The 23,495-nt window shown below is 41.5% G+C and overlaps 1 protein-coding gene across 8 annotated transcripts in view; it reads left to right on the forward strand.

Annotated features, from left to right (window-relative positions):
- Gro (TLE family member transcriptional corepressor groucho) overlaps positions 1-23,495 on the forward strand; it is a 250,854-nt gene that overhangs the window by 170,335 nt on the left and 57,024 nt on the right. For 6 of the 8 annotated variants that reach the window (XM_072010152.1, XM_072010134.1, XM_072010154.1 and 3 more), the window contains exons 5-9: positions 7,087-7,131; positions 18,761-18,823; positions 18,902-18,988; positions 19,165-19,197; positions 21,637-21,996. In XM_072010152.1, coding sequence (XP_071866253.1) covers positions 7,087-7,131; positions 18,761-18,823; positions 18,902-18,988; positions 19,165-19,197; positions 21,637-21,996 — 588 coding nt within the window. The remainder of the gene's footprint in view (positions 1-7,086; positions 7,132-18,760; positions 18,824-18,901; positions 18,989-19,164; positions 19,198-21,636; positions 21,997-23,495) is intronic. The other 2 variants (XM_072010165.1, XM_072010173.1) reach the window with 1 other exon arrangement.

Below are 23,495 nucleotides of genomic sequence, written 5' to 3' on the forward strand. Positions count from 1 at the left end.
TTCCTCGTTCCTCTTCATTTTATTTGACACTTTAGAAAAAGTTGTTAAATCGATAAGAAAGTAATTCGATTTTTATTATGAAAGCGGAACGATTCGCACCGATGAAACGCGCGCGGGACCGAGAGTTCGAGGGAAGAGAGACGGCCGGTAAAGACGTGAAAAATATTCTTATGAAAGCAGGTTGCCGTCGGTGCGCGGCACGTTTTTCACCCTTTAAAAACGCAGACTTCCCGATTACCCGCGTTTTCCCTCTCTTTTTCTCGCTCCTCTGCTACTTCCTTTTTTTTTCCCCCACGCCGTTTCTCCTCCGCGCCCTCTCTTTATCTCTATTTCGTTTTTCCGCAGCGTAACAAATTAAACATAACCCACATCCTCCGGGCACGTTTCTTGATTACTTCTTGTTTTTCCCGTTTGCGTTCACCGTCTGCTTCTTTTTACAGATTTTATTTCCGCCTTTGAAGTTTCTACCGTGCAATTTAGTGTTTTTGTTTTTCCACCCTCCCCTTTTCACCGACGTTTACGAAGTTTCATAACGGTGCACCAACGTCCGTGGGGTTAACTGTTTTCACGAATTTACCGACCCTTCCTTTTCCCCACCACGATGCTTCTCACCCGGGTCTCTCTCTCTCTCTCTCTCTCTCTCTCTCTCTCTCTTTCTCTCGCTTCCTTTTTTTGTTTTTTCCACCAAACCCATCCCAACCTTTTCTCTTCTTTTCCCCCTGTCCTTTCTTCTCTCCTTTTTTCCTTTTTTCTTCCTTTTTTCTTCCTTTCTTTGTGGCAGCCGTGTCTTTCGCTATTCAATTTTCTTAACGCTGCCAACGTCGTAACCGTTCTTTCCTACGAACTTTGTGACTTCTCCCTTTACGTAGCTATCGATCTCACTTACGTCGACGCGCATCCTTTTCCGTCGCTTTACGATCCCGTCGCCCTGCGAAGAGGACAAGAATTAACCGCAAGAGCAAATAAATTTTTTCCTTCGCTCGTCTCTTCTCATCTCCTACCCTTCTGTTCCACCCCCGCCTCGTCATATTCAACCCTCCCTTTTTTGTCATCTGACAAAGGTAACGACCCGTATCTCGGATTATCGCCGCGATTCTCGCATCGTCGCGGTCGAGTTTGGCTGATTAATTATCCATTAATTGTACGGAAGCGCGAGGCGCGAGCGCTCGCGGAAAACATTCGGGAAAGGATGAAAAGGAGAAACAAAGGTAAAACGGGGAGCGACGAGGTGGAAGGAAAGTGCGCGCTGAGTGGTTACGTGGAGTTGAAAAAGAGAGGAAATGGGAAGAGACGGAGAATATATATGGTAGACAGAAAGATATAGACGAGAGTATAGGGGATGCTGGAAAAGAGAGTAGGCGGTTCAATCACCCTAGCAAAGGCTCGCTACTAAAAGATCCATATCGAATAACCGGAGGGGGTGAAATTATCGGTACAACCCCTATTATTGGGTTCCGAACCACGTGAAAATAGAAAAGGAAAGGTTGCCAGATGAGATCGATACGACCCCCCCTCCCCTCCCCATACCTCTGTCGACCACCGACAGTTTCTCTTCATCCGATTATCGACTTGGCCCGGCGAACTCTTTTCTTCGTGTTTCGGACTTTCCAACGAACCCAATATACGTTCCGCGATGCGGCCAAGAAGCATTTTATTACGTCACGAATCGAATTAATTCCCGTCCAGGATGTCGATAACGCGCAATTTAGGATGGCTTTCCCCTTTCTCTCTCTATCACTCTCCTCCATCGATAATCGCTTCGAAGGATACGATTTTCTGTCTTTTATATTCTATACGATCGACCGATCCATTCCGCGTTACACGTATATATAGGGTGTTTCGAAAAGGTTGGCTGACGGTTTGCGTACGAGTTCTGTGCGTCGTGATAAGCGAGTTAAGTTTCGGATGGACATACGTTTTATAACGAGTCTTCGTTGAAATGTACAAGGGACGTATAACCAGAGTATACTCGTCCGTATATTCAACCAACTGTATCACGGAATATCTTACGTCTGTTTCTCGTCTTATAATGCGAAATTTTAAAATATATCTCGCGTAATTCGACGCGATGTAAATGTAAAGTGGTTCTGAAATTTTGATCACTTGGAATAAATAAAATATATTTGCATATTTATCGAACGTTGCTTTAGTTGTGATAAGTATAATAATATCTTTTTGATATAACAGTTGAACAAACATAGCAGTAATATGTTTCGCGATAAGTGTTAAGTTGCTTTATAAAATGGACATTTTTAATCGGTACGATATCGATCCGGACCGATTAACTCGGTCGAGAAGCGATTTGTTAATTCCTGTTTGAACGTTCTATCGCGAACGAACGTGGAATAAGTTATATTTAATCTGGCGTCGTTTTTTTCCACGGTGTTCTTCCGTTTCTACCGTCACATAATACGCCAGCAGGTTAATTGATTGCGTTCATTTAAAATTCATCTGCTTTCCGGCGGATCATCAGTCTCGTTAATAATTAATCGCCAAGAAGTCGTTTAGTCTATTTTGCAATTTCTTCGCGCACGTGTTTGTGTAACGATATTTACGTCCTGTCGTTGATGTCACGATTGTGCCAATTTATAACTAATTAATTTGCATACTCGCTAATGATAAAATGCGGAGAATTAATAACGTTAACCTTAACACAGGCTGGTAACCAAGAAGAAGGAAAGTATCAATTACCAAAGAGCTCGGCTGAGAATCGTTGCTGCGTTAAAAGACAGCTAGCGACGAATGTAATACTCGGATAAAAAGAATGAAAAACGAGGGTCGATGAAAGTTTCACATCTTTTTTATTCATAACCACACGTTTCTATGATAGTGTGATATTCTACGTATATTATATCTAGCATCCTGAAAATTGCGTTTTAGGCGAGTTTCCTGCTATAGTCTTACGTTCTTTTAAAATTCGTTGGGTCATAAGAAACCAGAAATCCGACACATTCTCACAAATCATAAGTATTTCAAGTAACTTTTAATCAACGATCATACGTATTTTTAACGTTTATTACGCGATATATTTAACTTTTTACTTAATGTTTCCGCCCCAACGTTCAACAACGACCAATACGTAATGCGATTGTTACGCTCGCAACATAGATCCAATATCGAAACGGATCACGTGTCGCGTTCCACTTAGCTATCGCTTGTATAATAATCGTAACCGTTCGCATATTGTCGATCTACTTAGATAATGGACGACGAGAGGGCGGCATCCAGCTCACCGACAAAACTGATATTACGATAAAGCGGGTTGCAGAGGAAGGCAAGGTCTCTGTGAAAATACGCGTTAGAAGTCGTACTCAGCGACCGACTGATTTCTCTTACCGTTACTTCTGCCATCGTCATCGTGCTCTTTCATCGTGATTATCGGCTGCATTATTAAGTCGGTGTATTTCCGTGGTCGATGCTATCGATCTCCCTGGAGTATTATCTCTCGACCTACGTGTATGCTTTCTCTCGACGGCCAAAGCCAACCCCCTTACCCCCTGAAGCCATTCGTCCTGGAACGAGGGGCTAAAGGCGGACACGCAGCGCTAAGCGACAGTCACTAACCGATTTACGATCGCGCAAGCGCGCTCACGAATCGTATGATACGATGCACTTTAGCGGAACACCGACCGGATCGAACCCCCGTCCAGCCTTTGGACGTGACCCTTGCTTTCTCTTCGTGCTTACCAGCTTACCTCTGTTCCAACCTACCTAGGGATTATCGCTTTTGACTTGTGCCTCCTTCCCGTAATGTTTATAAAAGACATCGTTCGTTCGATACCGTTCGTTATATTCGACACTTCGATACGATCTAGATTTTTTATGCGAGACGATCAGGCGAGATTATTCGTTCTTTCATTTAGAAATTTTGCTTCAAAGCTCGCTTCGTTCGCGCGAATGTTTTCCGCAAAGGAGTACGTTTGAATAATTTGTATTGAGAATATTTTACCGAACTTCGATAGGAGGAACCGAAGAAGCGCGATAGAGAAAGGGGGATAGAAGATAGGAAGAAGAGAATACGCGGAAGAAGAAAGGAGGGAAGAAACGCAGGACAGAAATAAAATTAGAAGAAAGAACGTAAAGAAGCGTAAAGTATAAGAAAAGCGGAGAGAGAGAGAGAGAGAAACCCGTTAGGTACTTAGGAACTTTTTAAAAGTATTTTTGAGTAGATACACGTTGCTGCATAAAGCGTTCAGCTTCTTGAAACAGCATCTTTGAAAGCTTGCAAATAGCATCGGGAAACGTTCGATGATAATCTATACAAGTATTTCGCAAAACACGTGGCCGTAAATTAATTACGTAACAGGTATAAATCGAAGAATGTGCATATCCGTGTAGTTGGCTCCGTTTCTGTCGATACTCGTTCCATGCGCCTTCTACTCAAACATTTTTACGAGCGTGCTACATATAACGCGTCACGGAATCATCGTGTCGGTGCTGTAATGCGTCCCAGAGCGGGTGGCTGGTACTCGAGTGACTTCAGCTACTAACCAATTTACGATCAGGCGGCCGTACCCACGAATTGTATGTAGTTAACCCAATTGAAGACGTTCGAGTTGCAAGGGAATCTTGTCGCGAGTTTACTCGTCTCGTGAAAAATCTCTTCTCGCTTCTGCTGCTGTTTATACTTGGAAATTAACGGAGCTCGCTTAACGTTCAACGGACGATCTCGACGGCGTTGGTTTCACGCGACAAATAAAACCAAGTTTTTCGTAGACATCGACGATGAAACCTTAGCTCGATCGATCGTGTCGCGGCAGAGAAACACAGGGTAATTTATTCGGTCGTTGGCGTCGTCGATAATCAATTTTAGCCCTCAACCGGTGGGGTGAAATACTTGTTACATAACTAGCCGGCTGAAGTTAATTCTCCCTCCATTACAAAGCACGGTGGAATATGCCCGATTTATCTGATTAAATACGCAACTGCCGCTTGACGCGGATTAAGTTGTTATAGAAGCATCGGCTGTAAAATCCGATGTGCAAAGTATTTGGCAAATGGTGGATTAATTTTATTGCTTTCGTTCGTGTATTACGTGGGCGATATACGATCGTTAACGTTGCGTTATTTCATACAGGCACAGTTCGAAGAACCGCAGATAAGATAATACGCGAAATTTTGCAACGATGCTAATGTAACCTCTCTCGTTAAGGCGGACAAGATTTTATATTGGGACGAGTTGAAAAATAGTTTTAGGATTTACGAGGTACGCATAATTTAGAATCTAGAGATTATTAATAAACCATAAAGATTCAATACAGCGGATATGCTTCCGAAGCGGATATCCAATAATAATTTTTTAATCGTAAAGAAGTAAGGATGGCTGATTGTAAACGAACGTTGGAAAGAAGTGGACTTGTATGAAATTTTATCTTTGGAAAAAGGTAGAACCGTTGACCCAGGTAAAGGTGATCGCGATATAACTTCGGTCTACGCTTTGCGCTTAATTAATTCCTACTTAAAAATCCAAATGGCGCAATATCTTGTCGATACTTGAAAATCTCGCTACTCTTATCGATGCAACGATCGCGTTACGGTTCACCGTGTATATTCATTGTCAATACATATGATCATATAATCGAAGATCGGTAAAACTCGCTCGATGACATTTCGCTATCGATCGAACAGCACCACGGAACAGCAAGTGTTCGCATAAACTCAGTAAAATTTCTTTCGAACGGTTGTTAGCTTTCGTCGCTCGATTCGTTCTCTGAATATTCAAAATGATGGAATACTTTTCGGATAATCCTTGTACGTTTCCAAGGACTCGATTTCTACGTAGAAAGGTTCATGACCGAAAAACAAAAAATATTTTGAAACAAAAATCTCCTCGTCAGCCAACCTACCGGCGAGGGATTAACATTCCAAATTCTACCGGGAAAGTGGTTTTTCTTCTTTTTCGTCTCGACGTTAGGTCAGTTTGAACCTTGGGCAATGCTCGACCGAGGCAACATGCGAGTCTCGCGCGTTCAAGGGACAAAAGTGGTCGGTTGATCCGACTCGTTCGCAAGAGAACGTTGTAATGATCCTTTCTTTTGTACGCTACCTCCGTAACAGCGAAGAAAGGAGTGAAAGGGAACAGGAAAGGAAACAGTGGTACGGTGGTTCTCGTTTCGTCGAGATTTACAAGAAGCCTGTTGTATTTATTAAAAGTTTTGTACCAACCGGGTTCCCTGCTTCTCGTGAAAACTCTAGAGCGTTTGAAACGATATTGTGAAGAAACAGAAGTTAAGTATCGCTAATGAAAGAAAGGACAGGGAGCCGGTTGGAACTCCGATCTCGCCAACGTTTCGCTCATTCTCCTAACCAGGGCCATCGAACGTTGACAGAATTCATTGTTAATCTATCGTACAACATGATCGGTACAAAAGATCATCGTAATTGACTCTTGCTTTGCCTCATTTTCCATCGATTTGTATTTTTCTATCGTTGGGAAAGTTCTTAGATTTGGAACAGACCTAAGAGAATCATTATTTTTACCAACATAATTTCTAGTTTCGATCGAATGCTGTAGACTTTCTTAAAATAGCGAATATAGACATTTTGTCTTTGGTTGAAACTGGAGCGAGATTCAGACGTAAAACGTTCGAAAGTCGTAGTAGAATTAAACTTCTTCCAAAGATGAAATGATATTTTTTGTTTGGATTAGAATTTTGAAATAATGGTTGTTTCAGATCGTCGTTGCTACTTGTTTTAAGTGAAACAGACAAGGATAACAGTCGCTTGAAAAACAGTAAACTGTAACTCTACATACCCATGTACCATATGTAAAATATTTTTTTTGCAACTTCAGCTGTAAACCTCTTCCGATTCTCAGGAAAAGCAATACAGCGACCGTTGTATTAAAATTCGACGATCTGTCTCGATTGTACGCTGTATATCTAATGCAACCTCTACTTTTATATGTTCACACGCTATGAGAATATCATATCGCGAAAAAGTGAGGCTATCGAATCAGAATGTCGCGATTTCTCGGCGCAGAACGATCGACCAATAATCGCACGAACATTACCACGTAGCTTGATTACGACGTACGAACGTGCGTAAAAAGCGATAATAAAATATCTCTGCTTCTTTCTGTTACAGTACTACGAAATGTCTTACGGCCTAAACGTGGAGATGCACAAGCAGGTAAGCGAGAATTTCGTCGAAACAATTTCTTTCGGCGCTTTATCATTCATATTCACGCAGCTGAGAGGAAGAGCTCTTTATCTCTGGCGTAAGGTAGCCGAAAACGTATACGTTGAAGTTACCAGACCATCCCCTTTTCCACGAAGTTTCCCGGACGAGAGACGTTAAGCCGGAGCGGCGGCCGCTTAAAGAACGTCGGCCTGATTTCTATCGCGCTACCGCGCCAGCGAGGGTAGGAGTTTAAGGATCAAAAGATTTCTCGTTAATTAAGTTCGGAATATGCCGGCCGATCCTGATGGTGTCTAGCGGCCGCCCCGTAGTCACGGATCACAAAAACGAAAAGGGGGTGACGACGCATCTGGTCCGGGAAATCGTGTAATTTTGGCTAATTAGGGGAAACACTGGGCCACATCCCCCTTCTGTCAGCAATTTTCTTAAAAGCGACCACGACCCCTCGTTGCACGCGAGCTACCTAGAACTCTCTCCCTCCTTCTCTCTCCCCCTCTCTATCTCTATCTTTCTCCCTCTGCGTTGTGAAACGGAGGATGGGGAAGAGAGTCCTAAACTCCCAAACAACCCTCCCTGACACGACGAGCTGATATTCATTAGCATTAGCGGCCGATCATTTCTCACCCTTGTACCCAGGGGCGTTGCTTAATGGGGTGCAAGCCTGGGGACAGGGTAGGGATAGGTCCGTCGCGTCGTCGAATAGGCCGGTCCACCATTAAATCGGCGCGAAATTGCGTCCGGTGGCTCAAGTGGCAAACTAGTTAGCTCAGGATGCTTTATAGCCGCGTTGTTATTGCCGTGTACGATTTGCGCTTCGAATTGATACGTAACCGTTAAAACGTGTACCGGTTAATCGACTCGTTAGACGATCAACGATTGTGTTTAACCTTGCGATAGCTGGATGTACGAGCGCAGGATACCGTTACGTCATGTTGGTCCGCGTTACATTGGAAAAGTTTACGCTTATCCTCCGTGGAAATACAATTTTATCGACGTAATTGAAACTCGGAACAAGTTGCGATTCGCAACTTTCGATGTTAGGCAATTTACCAGCAAGCATAAATAAGCTTCTGATAGATTGGCTGGTATAGATTATTGACACATACGTTGCACCGAGGCGATTATTCAATTATCTCGATATACCTTTTCCGAAAGAAATTACCACCATAAGCTTGTTTATCATAACGAGACGACAGAAACGCATAAATTTCATGATAAATTTAAGCAAACGATACTTATGCCTCATCGGTTTTTCTGTGCATCAAGTTGTACAACGTGGACTCCGTACGGCTAATATATTCATAGAAGGTTTGTACAAGTGTTGGAATTCTTTCGCGAGTCGCTGTACGCGTTATTACGCGGCTGAACGACGTTAACGCGATAAAAATTGCGCGATCGAAAAAATAACGCGCTTCAACGAAGGCCTCCGTTTGTTTCAAGCTTCGTTCGAACGCCTGGAAACGATATACTATTTTGTGTCGGGGGAAATGAGAATAAGCGGTTACTCGATACTCTCGTATAATTGCTAATGAACTCATAGGAGGGCAATAAAAGTAAGAGTAGGAAACGGAAAATCGCTGGTCGCCGCGAAATCAATCCCCTTCGGGCGTATCGGCGCGCGACGACAAATTGCAGCGAACGCCGATGTAACACGGTTGGACCGGCTCTCGAGCCTTCTAACGCTAATTAAAGGAGAAATGAAAAGTTATTGGTTCTTGGCGATCGGTTAATTAGCCGTGATAACCGTTGCGCTAGCGTGATTATAGAAGATCGCCGATTTTTTCCACCGAATTCACCCTTTCCCTTTCTCTCTTTCCTTTCCTCTTTCTGTTTTTATTTTTTATTAATCGCTAATGTTTAAGCAAACAGATAAACCGGTGGAATTTATCGAACGTGTCCGATCAATTCATCGTTGTACCGTAAGGGTTCGTTTTTACAGTTATAGTATTTACACTATGCCGGTGAAAATAGAACGAGACGAAAATTGATTCAGATTTTGTCAACCGAACTGTTAGTGTAAAAATTCGCGCTCGATCCTCGATCCAGTTACCTACGATTATTCGGATAGTTACTTTATACGCGATTCTTGCCAATCCCTTTAACCCTATCGCGTCTTTTCTTTTATTTTCGATCCAATCGTATTTTCTTATTATCCAAAGGTTTCTCTAAGTTCGAAAGAAATATAAAACGGTCGCCTTCTAATTGATATATCGTGAGATCTATAAAAGCTTTTAGAAATATTATCAAATTAACAGATAATGAAAAAAGAAAAGAGAGGAAAGAAAAAGTAGTTCATCAAAAGTAGAAATGTAAAGGATACTTAGTCGTATTACTTTGTTTAACAGATACCGATGATCACAAAGATACTTCGTGTCTGATACTTTAATCGCGATAAAAGCAAAAATTGTCACGACGCGATAACGTTCGTCTTGCTATTTATCAGTCAACGCGTGCAATTTTCCTCTCACGATTTACCACCTAATTTGTAATTATGTAAATTATGTAATTATGTACGTGTAATTGTTCCTTTCGATCTTACGATGAAAGTTTTTCTCCAGACGCTACGAAAGCTTTCGGTTGAAACGCCAGATAGATCGCGATATAAGAATCCGAAAACCATAGCAGGTTCGATTCCTCGACCACTCGTATCTTCCGTTCGCGAATTAAAATGCGTAAAAAAAAAAAGAAAGAAAAAATTGATTACGTTGCCACTTGTACGAATCTCAAGCTTCCCGTTCTCAGCGCTCCCTCTCTCTGTTTCATCGTTTTAGCGTAAAAGGAAGTTAGGTAGAGGAGTTGGTGGAAAGAACGCGAGAGAGGGAAGAGAGAGAGAGAGAGAGAGAGAGAGAATAAATCACCCTCCGTTTGGTTGTCTCCGGCACTTAGCCGGCTTTCGAATCGCGGTCTTCGGTCCTCGTTCCTTTTCAATTTGAGCACCGAATGAAAACAATCTTCCTCTACGAGGTTAGACCTCTCCCTCTTCATCTCTGCCTCTCTTTGCCTCTCCTTGCCTCTCCTTCTCTCTTCCTATCCCTCGTTCTCTCTGACAACCTTCCCCCTTTCGTTTTTACCCTTTTTATCACGGCACCGTTGGCGAGTCTCTCTGATTTCATCCTTCTCGTTCTGTCACTCTCGCTCCCATTAGTCCTGTGACGCTGCTTCCACTCTTTCCCTTCTGTTCTCCACCCTCTTTCGTGTCCATCCCCCATTCCACGTCCCTCTTACCGCCCCAAGTCGACATTTGCCTCCCACTCGGCCCGTTCGAGCCCGCAACCACCACTTTACCACTCGCTACTCGACTAACTCGAATTTGTTGGCAATGTCCCAGTTCTTATGCCCGGCTCTTTCTCTCCTTTCGCCGATCCCTCCCACGCTCTTCGAATAATTGTACAACGCGGCCTATACACGCGCTCACCGACGCCAGCCATCCATGCGATCACGTGCACGGATACTTAGAGGAATCGACCATGCTATTTGGTTACGACCGTGCTACAGGCAGGATGGCGTAGTTAGCGAGTTGAGAAATCGATCAGCGGATGATTATTTGGTTCTACGCGACGATTGTTTTTATCGAAGACAGGCCACGAGGGACGAATAATTGGAAATTAGGGACAGACGGGGAGCGAGTGATTTCTTGCGCATATTTCTTGCATCGTTACGCGTTAAACGTGTTTATCGTGTGTCATGGATCGTACGAGATTTATTTGCGAATTATATGAAGAAAGTTGCGCGATGTGTATAGAGGACAATAGGATAATAGAAGAATATTATACAGGACGTGCGGTAGAATTATCTTTAAATATATTTTCTATTATTTCGTACAGCTTGGAATCATTGTGCCGGTAAATTATTAATTCCATCGTATGAAGGTAGGTCGTGATTTAATGGTGGAATTTGATATAATAGATCTCGCTACGTGTTACCCGAGACTTTTACTTTGATGTGATTTCATGTAATTTAATGTTGTACAGGAGGTGTGGGCGACGCGGTTATTTTGTTGATTTACGACTCGTTGAAAATGTGCCAGCATCGCTGCTCTCAAGACCGTGTCTGTCTGTCGTGTTAAGGGACCACAGATAAATGATATTTCGAATCTAAATACCAGCTTTTTTTTTTTTTAATTTCATACGATATATATCATTTTTTTTTTTCTTTAATAAAATAAAAACTCGTGATTCTTACAATGTAATCATAAAAATGAGAAAGAAACGCGGCAAGTTGAGAATTTGACAGGACCAACATCGTTGTATCACGTAGTTTCTTAATAAATATTACGATAGTTAAATTTATTTATTACTAGTTAGTTTCTAAAATCATTCGTTCGAGTGTCGACTAAATCAGATGACGGAGACGATCAAAAGTTCGCTGTCTTGAAAATAGAAATAACTCATGGAAAATACTCGCTTTAGAATCCTTACCATTTTAATTAAAAAGATACTCTGTTAAAAATATATTAACGCTAGTTCAGCGGAGATCGAATCTATTCCGACGCATGCAGATACTTCGCCTCATCGCTTTCTACATTTGCGTATAATTATTTTATCAAACTATATAGTTAATCGTAATTTTTAAGTGGATATTATATGATATTATCTTCGGTAAAAATTCTTTCGTTTTACCGCTATAAAATAAAATATTCGACGTTCATGGCGAAGGTAACGAGAAACGTTGTATTACGTTTTAACAGTTAACGTTATTAGCAAATGTAATATTGCTTCGCTTCTATACTTAAGTAATTTTGTTTTTATTACTTATGCTTGTCCTCGCAAACGAAATATTAATGCTGTACAAACTCTTGAAGTTTGACGCAAATTAATTTAATTTCTGTTCTGAAAACCCAAAAATCCATTGTAAAGGACATTACAATCGCAAGCTTCTTTTCTTTGTGTCTCGTTCATCGTGCTTCCCCTTGATTGTTACCAGCTTCAAAATCAAAGTATTTTGTTTCGAACGGAAATACGGAAAGCATTTTATTAAAATACGTTTTAGCATCGGTAACTAAACGTTACTTTATCGAGTTCCTTAGCGGTCGAACGATAAAACAGCCGGATGAAAAATCCTTTACGCGAGGTCGTGGGGCCGAGGTCTACGTCTGTAGCAGAGGTAAAAACTTTTATTAGCACGACGCGAACCACGCGCTCGTAGGCAAGAGAGAGCGGCATTCGATAAAGTTAAAAGTTACCGGAGTCGCGCCTCGAAGAACGGCCACTCCACTGGCTGGAAACACGACGACAATGCCATCGAAACGGGCATTCTTAGCTCTGATTAATCGTTCTCTCTTTCTCGATTCCGTCGATTGTTTTGATTTTCAAGGGTGCTTCGACAACAAGCGACGCCGTGCTTCACGCTATCGTGATTTCCATCGGAAATGAGATTTTTCCGAATGGCGTGGCGCTTTAAAAAAAAAAAAAAAAAAAAAGAGCGAGAATGAAAAAACAGAGAAAAAAAGGAAGATAATAAAAAGCGCAGCCGACTGTGAAAAAGGAAAATATGAAAGAAAGCACGGACTAGGATAAACTGGCTCGCGTTAAGGGGTAGGGGGTTGAGATTTAAAAGGGGTAAGAGGGTAAGGGTTGGCAGAGGGTCGAGAAAGAATGCACAAGCGACGAGACTGGCACGTAACGCTCTCGCTTCGTTCATCCAACGAGAACTCGTTGGATAGGTTCGCAGCACACCTATCCGATAACGCTTATCGCTTAATTGAAAGGCTCGTCCTCGGGGCCGGCTGCGTGCTCGTTGTGTCCTGCTCAATTAAGCCACGATCTATGGCAATATGCCGCGAATCCGTCACGCCGCAGACTTTCCATCGCTACGCAAAACATCGTACGCTTAATGATACGGCTTTGTATTAGCTCGCGCTGAACAATTTACTAATAAATTTATTGCCGATTCTTTGTCAAGGAAATTTCAGTACTTTCGTAGTCAGAGAACGCTCTTATCGTCATCGTACTCGTCGTACGAAATCGTGATACGATGGTGGATCCTTAAAATCATTCGACTTACGCCCAAAACGGCTTCCCTGTTTTCAATACTCGTTTGGCGCGTTGCGAATTAACACGTCGAGTCTCGCATTGTCTTCGAGTTTTAAATAGCTCTAGGTACATGTGCGTATCACCGGTGGTGTATATCTCGAAAACGTAGGTAGCTCGAGCAGAAGGTTCAACGATAGGATATTAAACGCGTTATTAAACGCGTTAAGTAGGGTTAACCGTATATTCTTGGAATTTGGCCTGTTGGAAAACGGAAGGTCGTCCCTCAGCGAGAAGAATATTCGTATCGCCGTCGGCGTTCGTCGATACAAGAGTAACTACCATTTCCCATCGCGGGTACGCCCGGCGTCCGATAAAAAATGTGCAGGCTGACCAATTGCATATAACTCACCCTGCCTTTCCAGTTCTTCCTGCCTCCATGTATATATACGTCTATCTATCCGCGTGCGTTCGCATCTCTCTCTCTCTCTCTCCTTCTTTCTCCCTTTTTCTTTTCCTCTTTTTTCTCTCTCTCTTTTTCTCTCTACTTGCTCCCTTCCCCGGGATTCTCACGTTCTCTCTCCCTTTCGGTAGTCGGGGCTCGCTTTTCCAGCACTCGGCCCCGTCCATATATACACATATTCCGGTGATGCGCGCGCGTACACACACGAGCACCTTGGACGGCACACGCATGTCGACCTACGAACGTACGCGCGCGCGCGCGCGCGCGTGTGTGTGCCAGCGTGTGCAGGTTTACACGTATACGATATCCACGGCCACGTACACGTACGCGTTCCAGGGGTCGTGTATTCGAGTTCTTTTATTTAGCCCTGCGGGGGTAGCAGAGGGTTGAGTTGAGCGAGCGAAACGAGGGTGCGGTGGGCTGGGGGCGATGACATCGATTTTTTACCCGTTGCTAATCTCAATGTTACCTCCTCCTCCTCCTCCTCCTCCTCCTCCTCCTCTACTCTCTACCTCCTCTTCCTCTTCCTCTTTCCTCCTGCCGTTCGGTCACCTCCATCTACCCTTTTTTCACCCCTGCTACCACCACCCTCTTCTATATCCACCGCGACCCTCTTCGTTCTTCCCCTTCTCTCTTTCAATCTCTCCCCTGCTTCTCCACCTCCTCTCTCTCTTTTACCACCTCCTACGCCTCCTCCACCCTCGGACCATCCGTTCTGCGGGAAAATGTGCATGTGCATCGGGCACATTCGAGAAGGAATAACCATTTTTTCGTACCGGACAACACTTGCGCCGCGTCGCCCCGCTGCGCCGCGCGTAAATTCTCCTCGTCTCCCGTTCATCGCCGTTCTCTAACCCTCTTTCTCCCTTTCCATCGTTCTCTTCGGGATGTATTCTCCGTCTCGCTTGCGTGTTTCCTGCCTCTCTGTTGTTCGTTGGACTTCCGCCTTTTTCTATCTGCGTCTCTCTGCTTCTCTTTGTCTATCGGCTTCTCTTTGTCGGTTTTTTCGTCCAGGCTTTTTTTCACCGCGCACCCTTCTTCTCCGCCACCTCCCGGATTCGGACCCAGGCCGAAATCGAACTGACGTGGACGCGGCAGTTTTCCATCTTTCTGTCCCCCGTGGGAATAATGACATTTTTTCGGATCGAAGCTTTAGACGCGCCTCTGCGACGTCGCCCGCTACTCTCGCCACATAGGCAAATCATGAATATTTCGAACAGTCGCGGCGCGAATAAGCCGAAGATCGTTCAGTTCGAGATCGACTTAACGGAACGAAGATAAAAGGAACGCGAGTATCGAGATCGTGAGAAATTTCTCGGGAATTCTGTTTTACCGCTTTCTTATCCTTGTCAATGATCAATTCGATCGAAACGATCGTTTTGTCGAAATATGCGATTCGTAATCTTCCGTAGCAATTTGAATTTCATATTTAGAGATCGTGTGATTCGCGATGAAATATGTCGATTTAATCGCATTTGTACTTTCTTTTTCCTGTATCTTTCGTTTCTATTCTTTCCTGTTTTTTCTTTTTCTTTTTTTTCTTTCTTGGTGCATGCTTCTTCATTTGGTCGTCGATATCTTTAAAATCTAACGATATTTATGATAGAAATTATGATTTCGTTGCGAAGAATGTGAATAGATTTCGTGATATCGGACGAACGAGATATGTACCTCGTCGATGTAATTTAATGAACCTCAATTCATAAAATCAAAGATAATTAATTAAATAATAAATTATTCGACAAATTTCTGAGCTTTTGGAAAGCATGTTATTTCTAAGATTTAATAGCCGACACGAGCACGCTTGTTTGGAAGAAAATCGTCCAGGCAAAAGCTAAACGTATGGCGCGCGTTTATTCTTGCAAATGGAGATTGAAAACGTCGATTTCGTTGCAGTTTTCATGAAAACGTAACGTTAAGATACGAAAGAGTAGGGAATGATGGAACGCAATATAAAAGAAGTGTAATGTATCGCGGATGAAGCACCATTCTGCAAATAGAGTATTAATTTGCGCACGGGTAATGTTATTAGTAAGCTCCGATGCAATTAGGCCGTTATATTGGCGCTTTGCAGTAGATGCTCCGATTGCGTGTCGATCTCCGTAATGTTGATTACTGTACATATTTGATCGCATTCGTTGAATTATTGAAACTAATCTGTTGAAATCGCGTAATAGACGCGTATGCCTGATGCTGCTGTTTGTTAGCCGTGATTCGATATAGGTGTGTCAACTGTTTGCGGTTCGATAAGTGTTCTTGCTGTTTGTCCGTCTCTATGAAATACTTTCGGATATGTAGCGTAGGACTGTACGATTAAAATGCAGAAAAAAGAAAAGAAAAACAAAAATAATTTGGAAGATCTTTTCACTTGAAATTATCGCGCGACGCAGCAAGAAAAATTAGAATTAAAAAAGTCTCAGAAACGGTACACTTTACGAAAGTATCTGCAAATTTTGATTCATAAACGTTTAAAATATATTGGAAGTAAATTCACATGAAAGCATTGAGAAGAGGTCGTGACTTCGTATCCTGTTAAAAACGTTGCTATTAAAATATTTCAACGAGATACAAGGACACACGCTCGAAGCAAGCGAGCAATCAGGTTGCAGGATGACGGAAATCAGTAGAATTACGCGGTGAAAAAAGCCCTGTCGAAACAAGGTGCGCTCGATATTTCAGCATCGGATGATTATGAAGCGTTTCAATATCGAAACGAGTTTTATGACGTTTCTCCGGTCGCGTTCGTCCCCTTTCTTTTGTAGTCATTGTGAACGCGTCACGTGGCCATCGATGTAATCGTGAATCGATTTGATCGACGAGCATTAACGAGTGACTCTATTCCGCCTTCGGAAACTGTGGTGCAGGACAAGCCGGGTTCACGTGCCCGCTAAACGCTCGTCACGTGTCGTACGATCGTTGCCGCAACGTTAACCCCGAATTTCATGACGTTTGCAGGCTGTTTTCGCGACTCGTTGCTCTGCCCGCTCTTCGATTTTTCAATTAATTCGTCGTGTTATCGGGGATGCGCGCATTGAGATTCCGCATATCGCGATATTAAACTCTATTATTGCTTCCCTTTTTTCCCTGTTCTGTTTGTCTTTTGTTTTTAGCTTTTTTTTTTGTATCTCATAAACCATCGAAAGCAATACCATCGTGCTTGATCGCTAATAGGCTATGACGGTGTTCCGACATCGTCGCGCTTTATGTCAAACGATTAAAGCATGAACGTTACAATTTCAACGATTTAAATGGTTATCAACAATTGATATACCTTGTCCCTATTGTGGATTTATTTATTAACTCGAGTCAGCGTCGCTGGGCTACTTTTATTTGGCGATCTTTGCGTTAACGTTTGAAAGTTTGTGAAGTTCCAACAACATGTGTCGTAATACAATGCGTTTCTTCATTTCGGTAGACGAGTATTTGTAAAATTGGTGCGCGGATACCATAGACCGAGACATTTAAATGGTTATTAAAAATCGATATCCTTTGTCTCTTTTATCGATTTATTTGTTAATTCAGGGATACTGTGATGCAGACGTTTCGAACAACCTCTGCGTTAACCATTTAAAAGTTGACTAAATTTTAGGAACGTGCTCGTCGTTTCTTTATTTTATTATCTTGTTGTAAAAGTATACGTTTGTAGAGTTGTGTGAAAGATTATTTTTTTTGGGTACAAACATCTATTTGTATGGATATTATTCGGTACAATATTTACTAATTACGTAAAACATACGAAGTATACGCAACTTCGTAATATCACAGAGATAAACTTTAAAGAGGTTGAATAGTTAATAAAGAAACGATGGTATTTTTTTACGTAATTTCCTGCAAGCTAAGTTACTAACGTATCTACGATTCGTTTTAGAGCAAAATGCGTATAGAGATATATATTCGTTGATAATTTATAGAATATTTACTTTGAGAATTAACAGCATAATTTTGTTACGAATGTTGCACGCAATATGTATTTATAAAAATATTTTACGACGATAAAATTGATCTGTGTTGTGCGACATTTAAAGTACGATACTACAGCCTCGATTCGTTTAATATGATTAAAAGATATTGATTTTGTAAGCAATGTGCGCATAACGAAATACGTAGAAAGTTTTTGTTTTGTATCTTTGATAATTTTAATGCATACATTTGTCACGTTACAATTTGCGTTTGAATTTTTTACAAAGTCGATCGTTTGCTTTAATCATAGTCGGACTAAACATTCTGCTACGTTTTAGCTTGCCTGTCCAACGTGTGGATTAAACGTTCAAAGGGTTAAATATACATTGTCGGTCAAAAGTAAAGGATAATCTGCTTTAAACGCAGATTATAGTTCGGTAGTACGTGAGCCTCCAATTTAATTTTAAATAGGTTTATTGGATTACTGTGATTTCAAATTAATCCTTATTTTCCCAATTAAAATCGTGTTGATATTAACTTAAATCGAAAGAAACAAAGTTCCGTCAATTTCAAGATTATCCAAGGAGCTACCTCGATCAAAGAAGAAAAAAAGGAGTTTAATACGGTAGAACATTAATTGATCGTGCAACCAAGCACAACGAACTGATCATGACACACGCTGCTGCGACGATTAAATTTTTTTTTTTTTTTTTTTTTGATAATTCGACAAATTTATTTTCGTAGAAGAGAAAATCCTGTACTCTGAGTTATTTTATAAATAGTAATATCAAAGGAGAATAAAAAATTTGTAATAAAAATGTGATAATTTGTTTCGCTTTTCACGCTTGTCTTTCGTTCTTTCTTTTCATTCTTTGATCTTCCATTGATCGATGTTTTACTGTATTAATCGCGACATCTTTCACTGATACTATAATATAAAGAATATATAGAATACATACATAGAAATCGCCACTCTCATTGAATAATATGAAAAAAGTTCAAACTACCTCTGTTTAAACGTCGAGTTGATAACTAACTTTCGAAAGGTATTGTATCTAAACAATTGCATAGAGGTTTAATAAAATTGAAAAGTTAGATCCAATGAAGGATCGATTGTAGCGTCACAATGTCAATTTGCAACGTCATCTCGCGCTTCAGACATTTTCCATTTTCCAACGAGCTCTTTAAACGTACTACAATGTTTCACGCGAGAGGAAAGTTGGAAAGTGTCAAACGTATCGATCGTAACGCGTTTTCTCTGATGTTGCGTTTCTATTCCATTTTGCAGACCGAGATCGCTAAGAGGTTGAACGCGATAATCGTCCAGCTACTCCCATTCCTGGCACAAGAGGTGAGTCTTTGACTTTCTGTTTGGCACGTGTGCCGTACAATCTCACGATCGAGAGTGACAACGACGCGATAATGATAGCATGGCTTGCAGCATCAGCAGCAGGTGGCCAATGCCGTAGAGAGGGCGAAGCAAGTCACGATGTCCGAGCTGAACGCTATTATTGGGGTGAGCTTCCTTCTTTACAATTGATTCTATTAACTTCGTACTTTTGGCAAGCAACTGGCAATTGATCTTGGCACGGTGTGCGTTGCATCTCGATCTACTTGCGTTCCAATTTCATTCTTCGATCTAACTCACGTATAATCATCGTCCACTAATACTTGTTATATACTCTTTTACAGCAACAGCAACAGCAAGGTTTGCAACAGCTATTGGTAAGTTTATTTTCTTCTTCTTATGGTTGGTTATTCGCGTGTTATTCGCGCAATAATATCACGCGCCTAGGTATCTGAAAAGTGACACAGATTCGAGCGAGCTTTTGAAAAATCTGCCTTGGGAAAAGCAAACAAGATTATTTTGCAAGCTTTCGCACGAATTATTTCGTGTAAGAAGAAATGGAAGATTAGTCGTGCCACGCGAAGGAAAACACAAGAGATTGACGAAGAAAAAGCAGAAACGTGTACGCGAGTAGCCGGTTAGAGTTAAAAAGGAGTCGAGCGAAATGGAACGATTAAGGGGAATAAACGATTTGAAGGGAATTTCAGTATTTCTCGGAGTCTAACTCGGAACTTCTTAATTTATACCGTGGCAATTAGAAATTAGGTTAACTCGTTTGAAGAGGGTCGCGACCACTTGGGCAAGCGTGAATGCACAATCATTAAAACATTTATTTCACGTTGATCCGTGTTTCTTATTTTGTAATTGGGTCGCTGCTTTATGCGTATTAATTCAAACGGGTATGAAGATATTCCGAAGTCATTTTGAGAACAGCTACAGAGCTTTTCTTCGTCTTGGTACTAACGAATTATCTTTATTTTTATAGCGTATTCAGATTCATCGATTGTGTCTGGCTTACGAGTTTTCACGATTCACCCACGCGCGACTACTTTTTAAATCACAAAATTTTTCTCGCAGTCTCTCTGAGATTGCACTTTCTCGCAATCTCAAGCGAAGTAAAATTATTTCAACGAATTCAACGTAATTTTTGTCAAGCTTAGAAAACGCTATATCGAAGTTTAAAAATCAATTCTTAGATTGTAGAATTTCGAAATCCAGAGGTATCGAATGCTATTGCGTAATTGGTTGATCAACGCGAAGAACGAAAGAGAATTATTTACGATCATTTTCTGAGTAATATCACAAACAAAACGATACGTACGTTTAAATATGATATTTTAATAATTATATATCCATCAAAATTATGTATAGAAAAATAAGGACAGAATACAGAATACCGAAATATTTCAATCTGAGATAACCCGAAACATTTGATCGCCGTTTAACTTTTATTTAAACTGAATCGTGCAAATCGTAAGCTTAAGTATTTTTCAGTTAAAATTAACATTTACCGGTACGGTTTGGTGCATTCACGACAAACCGAACACAATAACGTTTACGTGTGGGTATTTCGACGATACACAGCCTGCTTCATCAGAATCGGATGAGACATTGATACTAAGGTGTCTATTCTGATGTGTTCCTATTTGTAGTTGAATACAAATACACGGCTCTAGCATGAGTGTCTCGTCTAATCCTGACGAGGCTAGTTTCAATGGTCAGATGCTAGTATACAAATGTTATTGGATGCAGTTTACACCTGGGAGTTTAACATCCTATTGAAATTGCTTGATGACAAATTCACCAACCAGATCTATTTTATAATTCCGAAAATAATTACCTCGAGCGTAGTTCTCAAATTTGTCTCTCTCGCTGATAAAGTTACTATTACTGAGAAATTATTGCCATTCGAATAAAGCAACAGTTGGACAATTTTTCATTTACATATCTTCGAATAGCTATTTTGGTCACGACTTTGAATCATATTTTTGTTATCTTATGTTGGTGACACGCTTGAATCTGGAGTTACACGTTGGTACTTATAAATTGAATCATATTCGTTCAATATGATTGAAAGGAAGAAGTTAGATAATAAAAGTGGGGTATAACGAAAACAAATTGGCACATATAATCAAATTTCTAACTGGATAAAATTTAATTTCACCAAACGCAACCGTGTTTTTTCGACAATCAGAACAGGAAGAAAATCTAATTAACGAAATAGCATTGTATGAAAGTAGAATCGAATTTTGCTATACACAGTCTTTAATTTATATTTTTCTCGCGTGAATTTTCATACATGGTACCAATTAAGGGTCAACAGGAACCTGAATACGCATGAAAAAAGAAATATTTGCTATTGTCTAGAAATCACGGCACGTTTATTGTTAGATTTAACATAACTTGGAACAGTTACCAATTGCTTTCATTAGAAACTCGTTATACGTAATTACTAAACGATGTTGACGCTTATTAACCACGCACATCATGCACAAACATAAATCCCACCATATGTCGAATGCTCTACTACACACGACGCATGTTATTAAACCTTACATCTAAAAGTAACAAATATCCCATAACTGATAGACGACACTGTACATGCCACCGCTAAAACTACGCTTCGACTATGCCTCGCTCGAACGATTAACCCCATCATCCATCCAGAAAGTGCCAATTCCATTCATCCAAACCATCGTCAATCCTTAGCAAAAAAAAAAAACAAACAAAACAAAACAAATATATATAAACACTCCAAAAAAAGCCACGTAAGCCATGAAGAAAAACGTAAGCGTGTCGATTGTCGGTTGTTCTAGCAACAGATTCACGCGCAGCAGCTGCCACATGGTGCGGTCGTCGGCGGTCTTCCACCGGCGGGGCTATTGGGCTTCGCAGGTGCGGCCGCGGCGGCCGCAGCCGCGGGGGTGCCACCTCATCTAGCTCCACCACCGCATCCCGCGGCCGCGGCTGCGGTTCAAGCACAAGCGCAGGCGCTGCTGAAACCTTCGGATCTGCAACAACACCGAGCGGCCGCGGAGACGCCCGAGGACCGTAAACCGATCGCTCTCACCGACGAGAGACTCAGACGATCCGTGTCGCCGCCGGAGAAATTCCGTAGCCGCACGCCTGACCTCGAGAGCGATCCCAAGAGGCGGAAGGAGGAGAAGCTCGGACACGTGAGTTTAATCCTACTACTACCCTCTTACTTACCGTGTGCACTCACGCCACGGAATAGAACCGGCCGCTTTTGTTTTTAAGCGACCGCGCGTACTCTTCGATCCACCTGTTACGCGCCATTTAGGAATCCAAACACTCGGCAAGGATCTCGCGCGCGCGCGCGCGCGCCTACGCGCATTACGTATCGTAATGTATACGCCGCTGGTTACGAGTATTAGGATACGTTCGTCTTACGTTTATTGGAAAACTGTAATCCACGAGTCGGCTGGCGGTTTAATAAAAAAAGTTTCCGAGAATTATTTCTACAATTAGCGTCTATGATCGGAATTCCAGTAAATTAACGGATAGGATATATAGCAATCGTAGGTTGCCAGGTGGAAAGGAGGAATTATGGCAAGGCAGGGGAATTTGATGATGAAGTTGTTTAGGAAGAAGCGTCTGTTGGAAGGAAAGATGCTGTCTTATCGATAAATAATATCGATGACTAGCAACGCCATTGAGAGATCGAGCTTAGTTTAGACAGTTTTTCAGACAGACGTTTAAAACGTTTCCGTCGATTATGAAGCAACGGAGATTCTCGTAATTACGCGAAACTTTCCAATCAAAATTACTAGAACGGAATCAGTTATCCGATGATTTTAAATCACGTTACACTACGCGAGTTTAATTACTCGTAAAATAGTTTCCATTTTTACGAATCTTTAAATTCTGCTGAATTTCTACGAATAAAAAATTCTCAAAGGCGAAAGAACTCGCGCAAATTTTCTGCGCGCAAAGTACGGCCGGAATAAAACCGCGAAATGCTCGCCGAGGAAGATATCGCCGCGCAGTTTTTATGGTCGCTACTTGGAAACGTCTTCCCTGAATATACATCAACCACGTGGATGCACGATGGGTTACTCGAACGACTCAAAGTCCGGGTAAATAAAATTGGAGCCGCGGTATCGTTTGGCCACGTGTAACGTATCAGTCGAGTATTTCAGCCAGCGCTGCAGCAACGATAAAACTCGAAAACCGTCGGATGGTTGGTGGCTTTCGTGGCCACGAGCAACGACCGTTACAACCGAAAGGAGAATTCATTCCATTCGGGACAACCAAGAAACGGAAGAAACAGGAATTACTATATCTTTTCGTTTTCAAATACGATCTTTCGATAATTATATAGAGAGGAATGTACGTTCTGTCGATTTTATAATTTTGATATACATATACGAACATATATTCGTCTCTGAGCTTTAGATTTCGAGATATACACAAATTCAGGAAAATATTCCATTAATGTTAATTATAACGTACTGTAAAATTCTGTATAAATCCTACCTTTTTCTTTTTTTCTTTCGATTGTTTTGTTTACATACTAAATGGAGTTGTGGATGAAAAAATGGACAAGGGTGTAATGACTGAGTCGCGGTACGAAACGCTAAGCTAAACTTGTTTTAAACTTAATCCAAGCATTAAAAGTAATTTGTCGTAAGAAATACAAACGTATCTCGATAAT

Source organism: Bombus fervidus, chromosome 1, assembly GCF_041682495.2.
Source record: "Bombus fervidus isolate BK054 chromosome 1, iyBomFerv1, whole genome shotgun sequence".
Lineage (NCBI taxonomy): Eukaryota > Metazoa > Arthropoda > Insecta > Hymenoptera > Apidae > Bombus > Bombus fervidus.